Here is a 16,616-nt window from a genome sequence, read left to right as displayed (position 1 = left end):
AAAAATAAATAAAAAAAATACTTTTATATACAGAACTGGACAGACGTTTGGCCACCTGATGCTGATGAATAGGGCTTGTCCAGAACATACCTATTTAACCGCTGCTTATTTTAAATGCTATAAGAATTCGCTTAGTTTTAGGGAAGTAGTTTTAATAGTTTTACATGTTTAGGTTCCAATTAGGATATTTTCTCTGAGGGTAATTTTTACATATGAAATGCAATAGATTTTATTTGAAAGTACAAGAAAAGGTTCGAATTAAAAAATATTTGAGGCGTGGCACAGAATATAATAAAAACTCTCTTTTTGCTATCAATCACAGATCATATAATGTGTAGATAAATGTAAAACGCATTATCTGTGTGAACTTAATGATGTAAACACTTTCGCTCGCACAATGCAAGTTACAAGCACTTTTTACTATCGCTTAGTGAGAATATCTAATCGCACTTAAACTAATTATGTAAATTGTATTATTTAACAGAGATATAATATGTCCCACAGGACTTGTCACACACTTTTGTATCTTCAGACTAGTAGGTTTGGTAGTCTGTGCTGGATAAAGATCGGAACTTCCATTCACACAACAAAGAAACTAATATTTAGAAGCGAAGCCCTAAATAAGTGAATCAGACAACGTGTTTATTTTTTTCATCCTGACATTGCTACTTGAAAAAAGTTACTCATAAAACACTCATAGTTACAAGCTATGTACCATTTGAAATAAGGCAATTGGGAATCATATGACCTGGTGTAATGACTCACATGCGCCCGCGCAATTGATATCGCGGGACAAACTATTGTTTTTCCTGCATTGAATATATATACCAGTTTTATAATAGGTTGATTATGAATAAATTGATATGAAAGTTATCGACTCGATAGTAACTTAATAACGTACCAGATGTGAAATTATTTTTATTACACCGGCCTTTTTTGATGCTTTTACGCGCCAATGGATTGGAATGGTGACGTGTAGACGCCACCTTCATCCATAAGGCTGTGATGGGTCAGATCATGATGGAGATCGACGTTCCTCACCTAGAAGCGTTTATTGCCTCTTCCGTTTTACGCAATTGATTTGAGAACTGGTTAGTAAATATGTTCTTTATTGACGTTCATAATTAGTGTACATTGTGTTACCTATATGGATAAATGATTTTGAATTTGAATTTGTACCGAGTGTCTGAGAGACATCTGACATATTTTTATTCCAGAGTATAAGTGAGAGAGGACAAAGTACGACCACTATAGCTAAGGCTTAAGCGCGTTTTAGGGTATGTATCGTAGTGATATATATAGTCTTTTCTAAATAATAAAACAATGTAATACCTGATAAAGATCGTGTAAAACTAGTCTAACCATAAATATTGTTACATAAAAACTTTTCTTTTTTTTCAACTTTTTAATTATTTTGAATTTGGAACACATATATTATTTTAAAAACTTCTTCCGAGTTTGCGCCACTACACATAATTTTTTCGTGTTCATTATGAAATTACAATATGGAGTAGGGTTTTTAAGATAGGATTGTAATTGCCTTTTAAAAAGTGGGTATGGGTCAATTCAAAAGCTTGGTATCAGCCGTATGTTAGGATATCGTCCTATCAACAGATACAACAACACTTTGTCTGTCGAAGACCAGAAATTATCAGGGTGGCCGCATGCTATTAGAACTACAAATACTGTAAATGCCTTTAAAGCCAGAATTTGTCGAAAGATTTCCGCTAGGACTCTGTCGCGTATTATAAGACAAGACATGAAGCTCTGAGTGTATCATAGTGGTTGCCTGGAAGAAATCGCTCGAAAGCGATAAGGCCGCCAGTTGCTATCCTTTTCATTTAATTATGTTCAATTTTTATATTGTAATGTAACGAAGTGTTAGTAAATAAATAAGTATACAGGACATGCCCTGAATGAATGTTAAGAATTAAAGAGTAAGTAAAATAAAAGCTTTCTGTCGCAATACGCAGGTGAAAAGCACAGAAATATCCTTTGTACCGATGAACAAATTTTCACAAATGAAGAACAAGCAAAATAATAGAGTGTACGCTCACAGTTCTAAAGAAGTCATCATCCTGCGTCAGTGATGGGGGGGCGTGTCTTGTCAAGGTGTCATAAAAAAAATATAATAAATAAATCGAAGACCATATTTTGTGGCCAAACAGATTAAAGGCCTGTATAAAAGCAAAAGGTGGTATGTTCATGTGGTTTTTGCTGAGACCTTAATAAACACATATGTATACATTATTATAATATATTTCTTTTTATAATGTTACAGTTAAAAAATGCATTTTCATTTGTAATTAAACTTATGACTAGAATAGGTACAGCTTACAAAAGCACAGGACATCCCATATTTGTCTCGTGTATGTAAATAGAATAATAAATAAAATTGTATTGTACCTCTGTGTTATAGTCTCTGTCTACGTCATGCTCTTCGTGACCTGCATATAGTTAGGTCTTATTGGCGACACTTTAAAAGTCCAGGGACTAAGACAATAGATGTTAATCTCGCTTTTGCAATTTTATTGTCTCACAGTAGGGATTCCTACAGAATATATATCTAATAATAGATATCTTCTTTTTTCTCTCTAATTAGTAATTTACAATCACCACGATTATCACGTAAAAGGCAGAGAGCTTTAAGTAGTACCAAGAATTTCATTGAAATTGAATCCTTTAATAACTATTATTATATAAGCTTTCACATATCCAAGTCAAGCAAATCAAACCCCATCTCCCCTGTGCCTATATCACCCTGTGGCAGAGTACCTCGCTGACAGCATATCCTCACTGTATGGCGATACTCAATCGTTGAGCGAGCGAGCGAGCTCTGGGGTCACCGGTACTATCTACCAGGCGCCAACTTAAAGAGCCTGTGCACATGGACCCCACGGCCCAAGAATCTATACTCCAAAGGGGACAAAATTAAAGAAAGACTCATCATCTATTTGCGCCGTTTATGATTTTCCGCCTGCTCTGCGGCCGAACCAGCTGTTTTGCTTGTCCGAGGGAGGTGCACTTATAGCAAATAAGTTGGCTTTGTAATTTATTTCATATTCATATTAATTGTTAATGGCAATACTGTAATGGCTAACGGAAACCAATAGCGTTACAAGTTTTTTCGGATAATGTTAAGTTATAAAGCTGGCAATAATTAATGTGTTCACTGTGAATTGTATTGTTCAATAGGGTTGGTAAAAAAAGAAAAATCTCTAATACCAAATTGTCAAAGCTCTGATCGGATTTTCACAAATTAAATAATTAATTTTGATTAATTTAGATTTTTATCATAACAATCATTTTTGTCTGAAATAATGGCAACCCATTAATTCGATAAATATAACCGTATTTACACTTCACAAATACATTTATATTTTCCCATTATCAAGGATTTTTTGTAGTTGGCAGTAAACGGCAACCCTAAACATACATTATTACAGATGGCAAGTTACATAACCGTTTCGCTCCAAAATCAAGTGATTTCCGGCAGTTACTTAATTCAATTATTATTATATTTTAATTGATATTTTATGTTCCGATCTTGTTAAACACGTCTTAATTTCGGCTTAATTTCATTATTAAATAATTTCTAAGAGATGCAGGATATTCTCATAGATAAATCCCAAACCAGAATATTATATAAACCTTTTAATGTATTCTGGTTTGGACTTACAGGTCTTGGTGTCAGGTTCTGTATATTAGTTGTGACCTTTATTTTTTTAATAAGTGAGTGACACGCGCCGATGACATTTTCGGTCTAAGGCATGCCGGTGTCCTCACGATGTTTTATTTAGGCTAGCCATAGATATATAGTCCGTTGGCGCACATATCAAACCTTACAAAAAATAAACTGCCCATATAGTCGCTCGAAAGACTCGTTCTAGGCTGTAAGATTTTCGGTTCGGGGGCGCGCTGCAGATTCTTTCTAGTGATTTCTTGATACACTTTGTCGATTTTGGTCAGGTAGTGCCCGTTCTGCAAGCGCAAAGAAAAATGCATTAATATAAATCGGGGATTAATCAAATACCGAGCCTATTAGGTTGAAAAGTTCAAATCAGATTTTGATTTGATTTGATTTTTAAATACCGATACAACGAGAATAGCGGTCATAAAATATTTCCATACCATTTGTCTTTCGTCTTAAAATAGGCGTCAGTTTCGAGGATTACCTGATCAGCGCATAATTTCTGCAAAGAAGACATTCGTAAACACTTACGGAAACAAAATCTTTAAGTTATTTTCTGTTTTATTAGTTCAGAACTTTACTAACGAAAAGAAAGCCTATTCCTAGCCTCTAATCACTTGACATTCTCATCATTCCTCAATGTGTGCCACCATGTTCCACATAACTATGATTTCTTGCAGAAACTCGCTTCTGGTATTCACTCGTTTATAATTGTCAACTTTCTACGATTTAAGCATTGGTTTTTTATATAATTTTTTGATGGCAACACCGGTTGTTCACTATTGGGCTTTAGTGATTTTGGTGGGTACAAGCTCGTGTTAACGGCGCATAGACAAATGTCCATGAGGCACTGTTCTAACAGTTTGGCGATGAGCTTTTTTAATATTTCAGTCTCCTTGAAGATTTCAAGCCACTCTTAACCCGTAAGAGTTTTTGATCCTTAAAGTGGAAATAATATATCCCCGTATAAGAGACGGGACTTAAAGTAGAATGACTTATATATATATACTTATACTTATATACTTATGACTTACTTATCAGTACATGACTCGTATATCAAAATCTAAGATATTTTTGACAGACGAGAGTTAAACATCAAACTATCCAGAGTTATAAACTAAATAATTAATATAAATTCGTTATTTACATGGAATTTTTTAAAGGTTCTAGAACTGATTAGTGTCATAATAGCCTCATTTCTATAGCACATGTCATCAAGGTCTCCGGAGTGTAGTACACTGTGTAACCTGGTGTGTACAATCGCATCCGGGCCTAGGCTGTTGTAGTAATCAGGTCATTCAAGGTTTGGCAGCAGCGAATATTTTGCTTATAAACCATAAGAACAGTGTGGTTCTGCAAAATCTACCTATTACTACCTAACTCTACACTTATCATATTAGTAGATATTTCAACTGTAACCTTGATAAAAACCTTACCAGAAGGGAACCATGCATCGACGCGTAAGCACACAAAAACCGTCATTATAAAAATAAAAATATTCTAATCGTAATTTTGAAGGTTTATAGCCCAAATTATAGCTGGTTCATATTTCGTATATAAACTAAATTTGTGATTTAAAAAATGTATATACTATCTATGATTCAGAAATATAATAGAATATAATTACTTTGGTTTTTTTTCTGTGTTGAACCAGCTAGAGTGGGCGGACACGTCATTGCTATACGCGAAAAAGTACCTATACATATTTAAGTCAATATAAACTCTATTTTACGAAAGTATTGTTGTATGCTACATAGCTACTTAAATTAAATTTGTATAGTTAAAAGAATTAAAACTGCAGAAGTTTCAGATGTAGCGATACGTATAAAAAAAAATCTAATCAGTTTTTAATATACGGGAATCTTATCTAGTCTCTCGTCTTTCATCAACTCTGTAAATCTCACCCTTATTCTAATAATTCCAGGGATTTCAATTTGGGCACATAAGATTACTACGGGAGTCTACAGACACAGGATATATGTACTTGTCTTATTTATATATACTCTTGTATTATTCGAGCAACAACAGTGACAGGTGTCCCAAATACCCTCGTCCTTATACTTTATTAAAACAGGGCAACACATTCACAATTCTACACTTGTCTATCAGCTGACATACTTGGCAATTGTCACATCTTGGAATAGACTCTGTACCGTCAGCAAATTTCAAACTTTAGTGCATCTAAAATTTTGCAATACTTATAGATTTATTCAAACATTGTGGGCGCCTAACAATATGTCTAAATGTCATTGACTGAAATGGAAGGAAAGAGCCAGCCAGATACGATTGACCGACCTAGTATCATAAAACCTGGGCACCAAAGTCTCTAATGCCAAGCAAGGTGGAGATCGTCTGAGATGGGGTCCGGAACATCATGAACCTCAGCAACGAATGAGCAATCGAAGGAGCGGTAAAGTAAAAAGTGAGGTTATTACAAAAATAATAGCATATCAAATGCTGACAGTACCTACAACTTCACCGTTAGAGATGCGCTCCAGCACCAAGTCATGGGAACCAAGCCATAAAACATGTATCCTATATGTTTACATTTGATAATTCAAGAATTTACTACTTAAAACTGCAAGCAATATTTCGATAATATTTAAATAGCTAATATTACACACAAATACAAACTATGACGAAAAATAATTGCCTTTTGTCCAGGTATGTGTGATACGACCATGCCACAATGACTTACATGTTACGTATTATATTATTATCTTGATTAAATTCCACCATCTCCTGATCCATTAAAAATGAAAAAAAGAATGGCACTGTTTGTCTATTTTACTCAGCCCGCCAATTTTTATTTTTATTTTTAAACTTCATAGATTTAAAATGTTTTGAATTGTAACTGGTCTGATCTGTGATTTTTTGCATGACGAAAATGATTTCTTTAAATATGTTTTTGCAACATATTTTAATTTAGACTACTTAAAAATAGTTTGGCAATCGCGAAGTAACAAATGCTTTTTGTTTGATGATAATCAAGACATTATGATATATATTTTAATTGGCTAAAGATGTCCATCACAAATAAATACTGAATCTAGAAATAGATATTCTAAGCTTTCACTTTGTCGCATCTAGGGTTGGCAATCGTAACATAAGTTACTTCACTAAACAAATTATTTGTAAATCAGCAATAACTTATGCGAGTTTGCTTTATAATATGCATGGTCTTGGGATGATGCTTTTTTGGTAAGGGCCTAGGTTTAGTCTTTTTTTCGTTAAGTATTCAATTTACTACATACACTACTTAAGGCATCTTGATTTAGCCCCAAGGGTGTATATTTTATATTGTTTATAAATAACACCAATTTCTATTTATCAATTACATCTGCTTCTTTGTTTTATGCACGATAAATGCTAATCCTTCAACGTCCGTTTTTAATAGTATTCGAATGCTAAATCTAGTTTACAATCTTTGAACTAATTATTTACTTAATAAATATTGAGAACCTTATAAACGTTGTCTTATGTTTTATATACGCATAAAATTTTTGCAGCAACCCTAATAATGACGCATAACACCTACTTAATTTTCTGCGATTTTTCATAACCAAACACCTTGTCGCTTCTGAAATATTTTTGCACTTTCGTGAGAATGTTGCAATTACTGTTAGAAAGTCGCTGCGTTTTTCATTATTAAAGATTTTTGTGCATTACTTCTGTATCTAAGAATGATGAAAGTTAAATTGCATTCCTAAGAATTTAGATCGTGTAGCAAAACAGATTAGGTAATTAATTATTTTCGAGGCGAAATAATTACGTTTTTGTGAAAGGCATTCGTTAAACGCTAATTGAAAATTAACTAGAGATAATGAGTAACTGTCTTTACGTTTATAACTGCGATTGCGTAACGGTTAATCTGCATTACTTCAATTTTGTATAGTTTATGTGCTCTCTTTTTCTTCCGATCAACCTTCATTGTATAACAATAAAGTTACGCCCCTTAACTTATCTATTTTATTGCAAATACTAAGAGGCGATTCATATTTAAAATCAATCAAGTTCATCATAGATAATTCGGTATTCCTTATTTTAAACTTTTGATGTTTATTATATTCCGTTGTTTTAAAATCCACAGCATAAGTGTGAAACTAAAAATAAAATCCTGTAGTGACTCAATATTGCAAAAGAAATTATTAATTAATCGGTGAATGATTTAAGCGCGTTAACAAAAAGAAATTTTTGTTACAACGGTAATGACAATTGTTGATGTTAGTAACAATAACTTAGTAATCAGTGTCATAAATCACAGTGTCAGACGTCAGTGTCATGAGATTTCACATCCAGAACTTTTATTCATTTTTAAAAATTATATTTTGTAGAACGCACACTACCATTCAAGGTCTTTATTTAATAAAAATTGTGAATATGTGATAAGATCATTACATAAGTTCATATACACATTAGATTATGAACTTGACAGATATTTGGTTAAAACTATGAGTGGTTTATCATTTATAAAGTCCACTAAAGGAAAAATTATTCTTGGAACCGTTTTATCGTTACATTTAGCTATTTACTTTGCGAAACCCTCATTCTTCAAAGCAGAAAGAAAGAATACGCCGCCGCAAGACACACCGCCTAAATATTTACCATAGGCGTAACTTTCAAGGATATTTCATTATATAGAAATCAAAAGGTTATCAATTCATGTTTTATAAAAGACTCACAGTTTTTCCTCATACTTTAGTATGCAACAGAATTGCCATCAATATTTTAAGGAAAATGAGCAATTCAGAAAAATTTAAAGTTTTTATAACCCGCTCTGATATGCCTGAAAGTGGTGTGGGTATATTAAAAAAACAGTAAGTATTAGTTATTCCAAAATCTGATAAAAAATTTAATTATGTAACAAAGATATTTGTGTTTATTTTATAACTTGTATTTAATAATTGTTACGTAGAAATGTATAATCAGGACAGTATTGTTATTTGCAGATGTGAACTAAAAGTATGGGATGGTCATATGCCTATTCCTAAGGCAGATTTTATTAAGTCTGTCCAGGGAGTGAATGGAATATATTGTTGTATAACTGACAAGATTGATAAAGACTTGCTTGATGCTGCTGGGCCAGAGTTAAAAGTTGTAGCAACCATCTCTGTTGGCTATGATCACATTGATGTAGGAGAATGTAAAAAGAGAGGCATTAAAATTGGATACACTCCTGATGTCCTGACAGATGCCACCGCTGAGCTAACAGTAAGTTAAACAAGTGTTCTTCTGTCTTTAACGGGAATATAGCTATTTAATTTATCCTATTTCCTATAACCCATAGTTAACTGCATCATTTTACTCTAGATTGTTGGAATTTCAATTACACAAAAATAAGCATTTTTTATTAACTTCATTTCATGTTTAAACTTGAATTACATTTAGAAGAAACTGCATGGCCTATCTTTATTTTAGTAAAGTTCTAGTGTATTTTAAGTTGAATATTTATATTTTGCCTTTAAATATTGTTAAGCAACATCTGCACAGTTGTTCATTAGCATATCTTTTGTATGATAAACTTCAAGGCTAGCTTCAAATATAAATGTTCCATGCAGTTCTTGTCTTTTGGATTATTCATTAATTAGAGCCCTTTCTTTATTTTCAGTTGGCACTTTTATTATGTACCTCAAGGCGACTTCCTGAGGCTATACATGAGGCCAGAACTGGAGGTTGGGTTTCCTGGGCTCCATCATTTTTGACTGGACCTGGTTTAGCAGATGCCACAGTGGGAATTGTTGGCTTTGGTAGAATTGGTCAGGCAGTTGCAAAACGTGTTAAATCTTTTAACACATCCCAACTCCTCTACTTTAATCGAAGTGAGAAACCAGAAGCAAAAGAAATTGGTGCTTCAAAAGTAAGCTTTGATGAATTACTTTCTAAAAGCGACTTTGTGATATGCTGTGCAGCATTAGCACCAGAAACTAAGGAGATATTTAATAAAAATGCATTTAAGAAGATGAAAAACTCTGCTGTATTTATTAATACAAGTCGTGGAGGAATTGTTGATCAAAATGCACTAATTGAAGCATTGCAAGATGGCACTATTAGAGCAGCTGGTTTAGATGTTACAACACCAGAGCCTTTGCCTTTAGACAATCCACTGTTCAAATTAAAGAACTGTGTTATACTACCTCATATTGGCAGTGCGGCAATACAAACTAGATCAAACATGAGTGAGATGACTGCCAACAATATTCTAGCTGGCCTGAATGGTACCAAAATGCCTGCAGAATTGAAGTAATTTTTAAATCTATTTTATTATGTTATATACATAAATTTAATAAAAACTATTTATGGCTATTGTTGTTAAATAAAATTTTGCATATTTATATAAGATATAATACCTATACACCATTTATAATTAATCTTAAATGTGAACAGTCTCAGTCATTATGTTCATGTTGAGCGACTGACTCTCTCCAATTATTTTGCACCATCTCAACAATCATTGTCCACCACTTTGATTCCATAAAGTAATATATTGAGCACACAACAATAAACAACCATGACAATATGAGGAAGAAATCTGTTTCCTTTTCCGCTGTACTTGATACTGGTCCTTGGAAGTCTTTAGACATCACCAATAGGCCTTGAGGATTCTGTCCTGTTATAGCATTGACAAATTTACTGAATAAATGAATATTGTACTCAGTTCCATTAAACTTGCCAACTGGTCGGCCATTGTGAAACATCTTCAATGTTGGAACACCAACAATACCATACTGCGCATTAATCCCATGATGCCTTAATGCATCTAATGCAACCATTTTAATATTTGGGTAAGATCTAGCTAAGGCATTGAAATGTGGGGCTGCATGTGCACTAAAAGGGCATGCTCTAGCATAGAACAAAACTAGTACACAATCAGCGTCTACATCCCGCCCTGATATGTCCGGTTTCACTTGCAATAATTTAGCCAAGTTACTGCCATTGACAATTTCAACTAATGGTTCAATATCTTCACTTTCATACATAATATTTTTGCACTTAACAAGTTTTTTAGTTTCATTCAGAGCTTGGGTTTTATTCTCTACAGTTGCATTACTAGAGGTAACATGGAAATACAGATTGGATAAAGTTCGATTAACATCGGACACAACATTCGAAAGTAATGATTCTGAATCGTCGACAGTTTCCATTTCCATATCCTCTTCTCTGGGAACATCGATGGCAACTTCTTCGTCCATATCATACTGTACAGATAATGATATGCCTGGAAAATTAAGACGTATATTTACTCAGTTAAAGATTGTAAACCTGATTTGAAAATAAAATAATTTTATAAGAGACTCACCGGCAAGCACAATCAATAAAACTAAGTTTATTTTTTTACACATGTTAATTTTAGGCATCATTAAAAATTCAGCTATTTATCCATGTTCGAGAAAAGAAACGTTTTGGAATTAGTTTTCTTTTATTATTTACAAGTTCAAACTATTATCGTGTTATTTAGACAAGAGTCTAGAGTCATGACAGTGACAGTTACGGAATTACAATTAAGATTATTTAAGACAAATCAATGTCATATAAAGACGGCGTGTCCGTTGCACGCAAATAATATGTGCAACTAAAAAAGTTTTCAGTAATGTCGCAAACCATAGTATGGAAGACATATTTGCAATTATTATTACATATCAATTAGTAATCAACAGGGCTTGTCGCTCGCTCACTTACATCGGGATTTAAGAGATACAACCATAGTAGGTACCTACACATATTCATCTGTTATGTCGCTTATACATTTGAATAATATATTAAGTGAATTCGCTGAATTGTTTATGAATGTCGTACTGTAATTATTTATGCAATATGTGAAATTATCTCTGTTTCACTACTTAGGGGCATTACTTTATGACGCAAAATCGTATCTAGATTATATATTTAATGACGTCTATATTGATTTTAGTAGAATGAGTAAAATAGAAACATTGAAATTATATATTAACGTATATACAGAAATAGATTAACAACTTATTTATACCCACTACGAGCCGCATCTTGTGGTTGTAGAATGCGCTAATTGAGCTACAAGATATTTTTAGGGGGTTATTTCACTTTAGGAATAATTGGTTGTAGATAAAATAAAACTCCCTAATAACTTGCCGAGAAGAGGTTGAAGATGGAACTGAGTATATAAGCGTGTATATTGAATCTTGAATATAGAATGAATAATATTTTACAAAAATAGATACATTTGTATAAAAAACTTAGACTATCCTTAAAAGTAGTAATGACATGTTGACTTAAAACGTTCAGCCAATACGCGCAGGGTGTGGTCGTAAGGGATCTTTCGCTACCTGACTCGTGTTTCAACAAAAGCGAGGCGCGGCAAAAATTTGACCCTTTTCTGCGCGCAGCGGCTGAAGCGTTCGGATGTGCTCTCTTGAGATCACTTCGATATGCCTACAGCCTATGCGACAACACTGATAAAACTGTTCTTTTCAGAACACACTTGTATCTTACGCAAACGTACAACTGTTCTTTTCAGAACAATTTATTCGCGTATCATACGACATAACGTAAACGTATAAACTGTTCTTTTCAGAACAATTTATTAACGTATCAAACGACATAACGTAAACAGCTAATTTGGTCACCTACAGGATTCCCCCTCTAGCGAAGCGTACCGGCAGGCGTATGACGCGGCCTCGGCGAGTTGTCCTTGTAGGTGTTACATTGTTCCCAATGTCTAGTTGTTTCGGGCTGTTATCATTTTGGTGTTTCAGGTTGCCGTTTTGATATTGCTTGTCGTTGTCGTTCTGATGTTTCAGGTTATCATTTTGATTCAGGCTATTTGGTTGGTTTTGTGGTTCTCGTGCACTCGATGTGGTTTGCTTGTTGTCGTTACTTGGTATGGTATTCGTAGGCATATCTTGCTCGGCGATGGTGTAGGCAGGTTTGAGTCTGTCGATAGATATATTCATTTCTCGGTTAGGCAATTGTACTGTGAATACCTTGTTGTCTCGTTTAAGCACGCGGTAGGGTCCGTCGTAAGGTGCTTGTAATGGCTTTTTTACGGCGTCTATGCGTACAAATACGTATTCACATGTTTGTAGGTCTCTGTGTATAAATATCGGTTTGGTACTGCTATGAGGTTGGCTCGGCATTGGTTGTAAATTCCGTATTGCGTTGCGCAGTTGGTCGATGTAGGCAGAGTCCATGATTACGTCATCACGGGTTGTTGATAGAAAATCACCGGGTAAGCGAATATTGCATCCGTAAGTAAGTTGAGCGGCGCTTACGCCAGTGTCACTTCGCATAGCGGTGCGTACTCCAAGTAGGACGGTTGGTAGTTCGTTGATCCAGCTTCTTGCGGTTTGTAATCTTGCCTTTAATGCGGCCTTAAGAACACGGTGCCATCTTTCGATGATACCGTTACATTGTGCGTGGTATGAGGTTGTACGCGTTTTTTCGATTCCGAGTAAGCGAGAAAGAGATGCAAATACTCTGCTTTCGAATTGGCGTCCTTGGTCCGTTGTTATTGTTTTAGGACAACCGAAACGGGAAATCCAACCTTCGTACACAGCTTTTGCTACGTCTTCAGCCGATATTTCGCATAATGGGTATGCTTCGGGCCATCTGGTTGCTCTGTCTATCATTGTAACGAGGTATCGATGTCCGGTGGTCGCGGTAGGTAGCGGACCAACGATATCGATGTGCACGTGTTCGAAGCGTTCGGTTGGCGCGAAAGTTGTTAATGGGCTTGATGTGTGGCGTTGAATTTTGGCGCGCTGACACTGTATGCATGCTTTCGCCCACTTGCCGACATCTGCGTTCATTGAAGGCCAAAAGTATCGTTGCGAAATTAGTTTTCTTGTAGTCTTTATTCCAGGGTGGCTAATATTATGTACTGCGTCGAATGCGATACGTCGATATTCCTCTGGTAAATACGGTCGTACGTATGGAGTTGATGTTTCGCAGTGTAATTTGACGTTAGACGCGGGCAGGTTGATTTCCTTGAAAGCTAAGTTGCTCTGTAGACTTAGTGCTTTGAGAGTATCGCTATCGCGTTCTTGAGCTTTTGCAAGTAAGTTGTAGTCGATAGGCGATGGACATGTGATTGCGTCTACGCGTGATAATGCATCTGCGGCTGCGTTTTGCGACCCACTGACGTGTCGTATATCAGTTGTAAATTCGCTGATATAGAGTAGTTGTCGGGTGCGTCTCGGAGATTCGCTGTTTGTATTGGTTTTCGTGTAAGCGAATGTCAGCGGCTTGTGGTCGGTGAATATTATGATTTCTCGTCCCTCGAACATTTTTCGGAAGTGTTTGACGGCCATGTAGATGGCGAGTAGCTCTCGATCGTAAGTGCTGTATCGAGTCTGTGCGTCGGTGAATTTCTTCGAGAAATAGCCAAGTGGTTGCCACGTGTTGTTGATGAATTGATTGAGAGCGGCACCAGCTGTTTTGTCACTCGCGTCGCTGAATATAGCAAGTGTCGCATGATGAGACGGATGAGCGAGTAAAGCGGCGTTTTTAATGCTCTCTTTACATGCTTCGTAAGCTTGCGTTGATTCAGCGGTCCACTCGATTATAGTTTTGTCGCGCTTCTTGACGTTGTGTAGATATGTATTTAACGGCGCTTGTATGGTCGCAGCGTCTTTGATATTTTCGCGGTAAAAGTTTACCATGCCGAGAAAACGTCGTAGTTCTTCTACTGTTTGTGGCTTCGGGAAGTCTGTGATTGCTTGTACCTTCTCTTGTGGTGGCTGTATTCCTTCCGCCGTGACTTGGTGACCGAGGAATTTAACCGTTGGCTGGCCGAAAACACATTTTGATGGATTGATGGTAATGCCGTATTCATCTAATCTCTGTAGTACGGTACGTAGGTGTTTGCGGTGCTCTTCCTCATTGGTTGATGCTACGAGCAAGTCGTCGACGAATGGAAATACAAAGTCGAGTTCACGCAGTACTTCGTGAATGAAGCGTTGGAAGGTTTGTCCGGCATTCTTCAGACCGGGACACATGCGTGGAAACTCAAAAAGGCCAAATGGTGTGATAATGGCGGTTTTCTCCACATCTTGCTCGCTGACTGGTAGCTGCTGGTAAGCTCGGTTGAGGTCCAGCGTGGAGAAAATTTTCTTCCCTGCGAGTTGATATGTAAAGTCACGTATGCGTGGTATGGGATAGCGATCGGGCTTAGTTATTGCGTTTAGCCTTCGATAATCGCCACACACGCGTAACTCTCCATTTTTCTTCGGCACGACGTGAAGAGGTGAGGCCCAAGGGCTTTTGCTTGGTCTGCATAACCCTTGGTCAATCATGTTTTGGAATTCTTTTCTGACCATTTCGTAGCGATGCGGTGCAATGGGGCGTGGCCTGCAGTGAAGGGGCGGTCCATTCGTTTCTATGAAGTGTTCGACGGAATGTTTGGGACTAAGTTTCATTGACGTGATTCTAGTCGTCCCAGGGAAATCTGCCAGTATATTATGGTAATTATGCTCAATGTCGATACTGCGAACTGTAGGTATGTTTGCAGTACTGAGTTGAGCGTTTGTTACCAGCTGTGTTTTCCCGTCGATCAATCTTCTGTTTTTAACATCAACAATTAGGTGGTGATGCTGTAGAAAGTCTGCTCCCAGTATTGGCTTCGACACATCTGCTACGATGAATTTCCAGGTGAATGGTCGTCGAAGGTTGAGGTTGAGTTGCAGTGTCCTCTCTCCGTATGTCGGTATAACGGTGTTGTTAGCGGCGTACAGTTGGAATGGCAGTGGTTTTTCGTGAGAGCCTTTTTTCTTTGGTAGGACGGAGATATTGGCTCCTGTGTCTACCAAAAAAGTAAGTTTTGTTACCTTGTCGGTAACGAAAAGGCGGTGTGATGCTTCGGTAACGCCAGATTCCGCCGCGGCTAGCGTTACATTTAGTTTTCCGACTGATATTGACCGTGCGCTTGACCGTTGATGGGCTTAAAGCTGCATGGCGATGCGCATTTCTTCGCGTCCATACCGTACCGATTATGATAATAGCAGTACGGCATTGGAGATTTTCTACGGCTTCGGTCTTCCATCGGTGATTCACGTCGGCTTTCGTGGTGATTTCTTGATGCATTCCGCGAGCGTTGTGCTCGTAACTCAGCAACTTCCAAAGACAACCTTCTTATTTCACCGATGAGGGTGTCGATAGTAGGTTGATGCTGTGGTTGCACTGGAGGTGTTGGTGATGCAGGTACGAGAGTCGTGGCGGCTGCGATGTGTTGAGACGGCGTGTTGACTTGGCGCAGCGACAGTGAGGTACCGGAGACTTCTTGGCTCGACGATTGTGATGATACTTGACGCTCTGCACCGGAATTTTGTGAGTTCGACATCTTCGATTGGTTGGTGTTCTTCTCGGAGGTTTGTCTTCTAGGCCTTGTGTTCTTCCAGGGCGTTTGCGTTCTTCTGGGGTCACCACTTTAGGGGGTTATTTCACTTTAGGAATAATTGGTTGTAGATAAAATAAAACTCCCTAATAACTTGCCGAGAAGAGGTTGAAGATGGAACTGAGTATATAAGCGTGTATATTGAATCTTGAATATAGAATGAATAATATTTTACAAAAATAGATACATTTGTATAAAAAACTTAGACTATCCTTAAAAGTAGTAATGACATGTTGACTTAAAACGTTCAGCCAATACGCGCAGGGTGTGGTCGTAAGGGATCTTTCGCTACCTGACTCGTGTTTCAACAAAAGCGAGGCGCGGCAAAAATTTGACCCTTTTCTGCGCGCAGCGGCTGAAGCGTTCGGATGTGCTCTCTTGAGATCACTTCGATATGCCTACAGCCTATGCGACAACACTGATAAAACTGTTCTTTTCAGAACACACTTGTATCTTACGCAAACGTACAACTGTTCTTTTCAGAACAATTTATTCGCGTATCATACGACATAACGTAAACGTATAAACTGTTCTTTTCAGAACAATTTATTAACGTATCAA

The 16,616-nt window shown here is 36.7% G+C and overlaps 2 protein-coding genes across 2 annotated transcripts; one reads left to right on the top strand and one right to left on the bottom strand.

Annotated features, from left to right (window-relative positions):
* The first annotated feature begins 7,995 nt into the window (after positions 1–7,995).
* LOC110993897 (glyoxylate reductase/hydroxypyruvate reductase) lies at positions 7,996–9,992 on the top strand. The gene is made up of 3 exons (XM_022260300.2): positions 7,996–8,508; positions 8,641–8,902; positions 9,300–9,992. The coding sequence occupies exons 1-3, from the start codon at positions 8,354–8,356 to the stop codon at positions 9,933–9,935; spliced, it is 1,053 nt and encodes a 350-aa protein (XP_022115992.1). The 5' UTR covers positions 7,996–8,353; the 3' UTR covers positions 9,936–9,992.
* A 25-nt stretch (positions 9,993–10,017) lies between these two features.
* Positions 10,018–11,177, bottom strand: LOC110993899 (thioredoxin domain-containing protein 15). Its single transcript, XM_022260301.2, has 2 exons — positions 10,989–11,177; positions 10,018–10,907 (listed from the first exon to the last, which is right to left on the bottom strand). Exons 1-2 carry the CDS (start codon positions 11,047–11,049, stop codon positions 10,078–10,080), a joined length of 891 nt encoding a protein of 296 aa, XP_022115993.1. The 5' UTR covers positions 11,050–11,177; the 3' UTR covers positions 10,018–10,077.
* Positions 11,178–16,616: the final 5,439 nt, after the last annotated feature.

This window comes from Pieris rapae, chromosome 21, assembly GCF_905147795.1.
Source record: "Pieris rapae chromosome 21, ilPieRapa1.1, whole genome shotgun sequence".
Lineage (NCBI taxonomy): Eukaryota > Metazoa > Arthropoda > Insecta > Lepidoptera > Pieridae > Pieris > Pieris rapae.
Note: the sequence above shows the minus strand (reverse complement) of the source record. Positions and strands in the feature narration are given on the sequence as shown.

Excerpts from the sequence above, each read along its gene's own strand:
- LOC110993897 (XM_022260300.2), top strand. The coding sequence starts at position 8,354 with ATGTTTTATAAAAGACTCACAGTTTTTCCTCATACTTTAGTATGCAAC. Across the intron at positions 8,509-8,640 it reads GTGGGTATATTAAAAAAACA|ATGTGAACTAAAAGTATGGG; the intron begins GTAAGTATTAGT and ends TGTTATTTGCAG. Across the intron at positions 8,903-9,299 it reads ATGCCACCGCTGAGCTAACA|TTGGCACTTTTATTATGTAC; the intron begins GTAAGTTAAACA and ends CTTTATTTTCAG.
- LOC110993899 (XM_022260301.2), bottom strand. The coding sequence starts at position 11,049 with ATGATGCCTAAAATTAACATGTGTAAAAAAATAAACTTAGTTTTATTG. Across the intron at positions 10,908-10,988 it reads TTTATTGATTGTGCTTGCCG|GCATATCATTATCTGTACAG; the intron begins GTGAGTCTCTTA and ends TTAATTTTCCAG.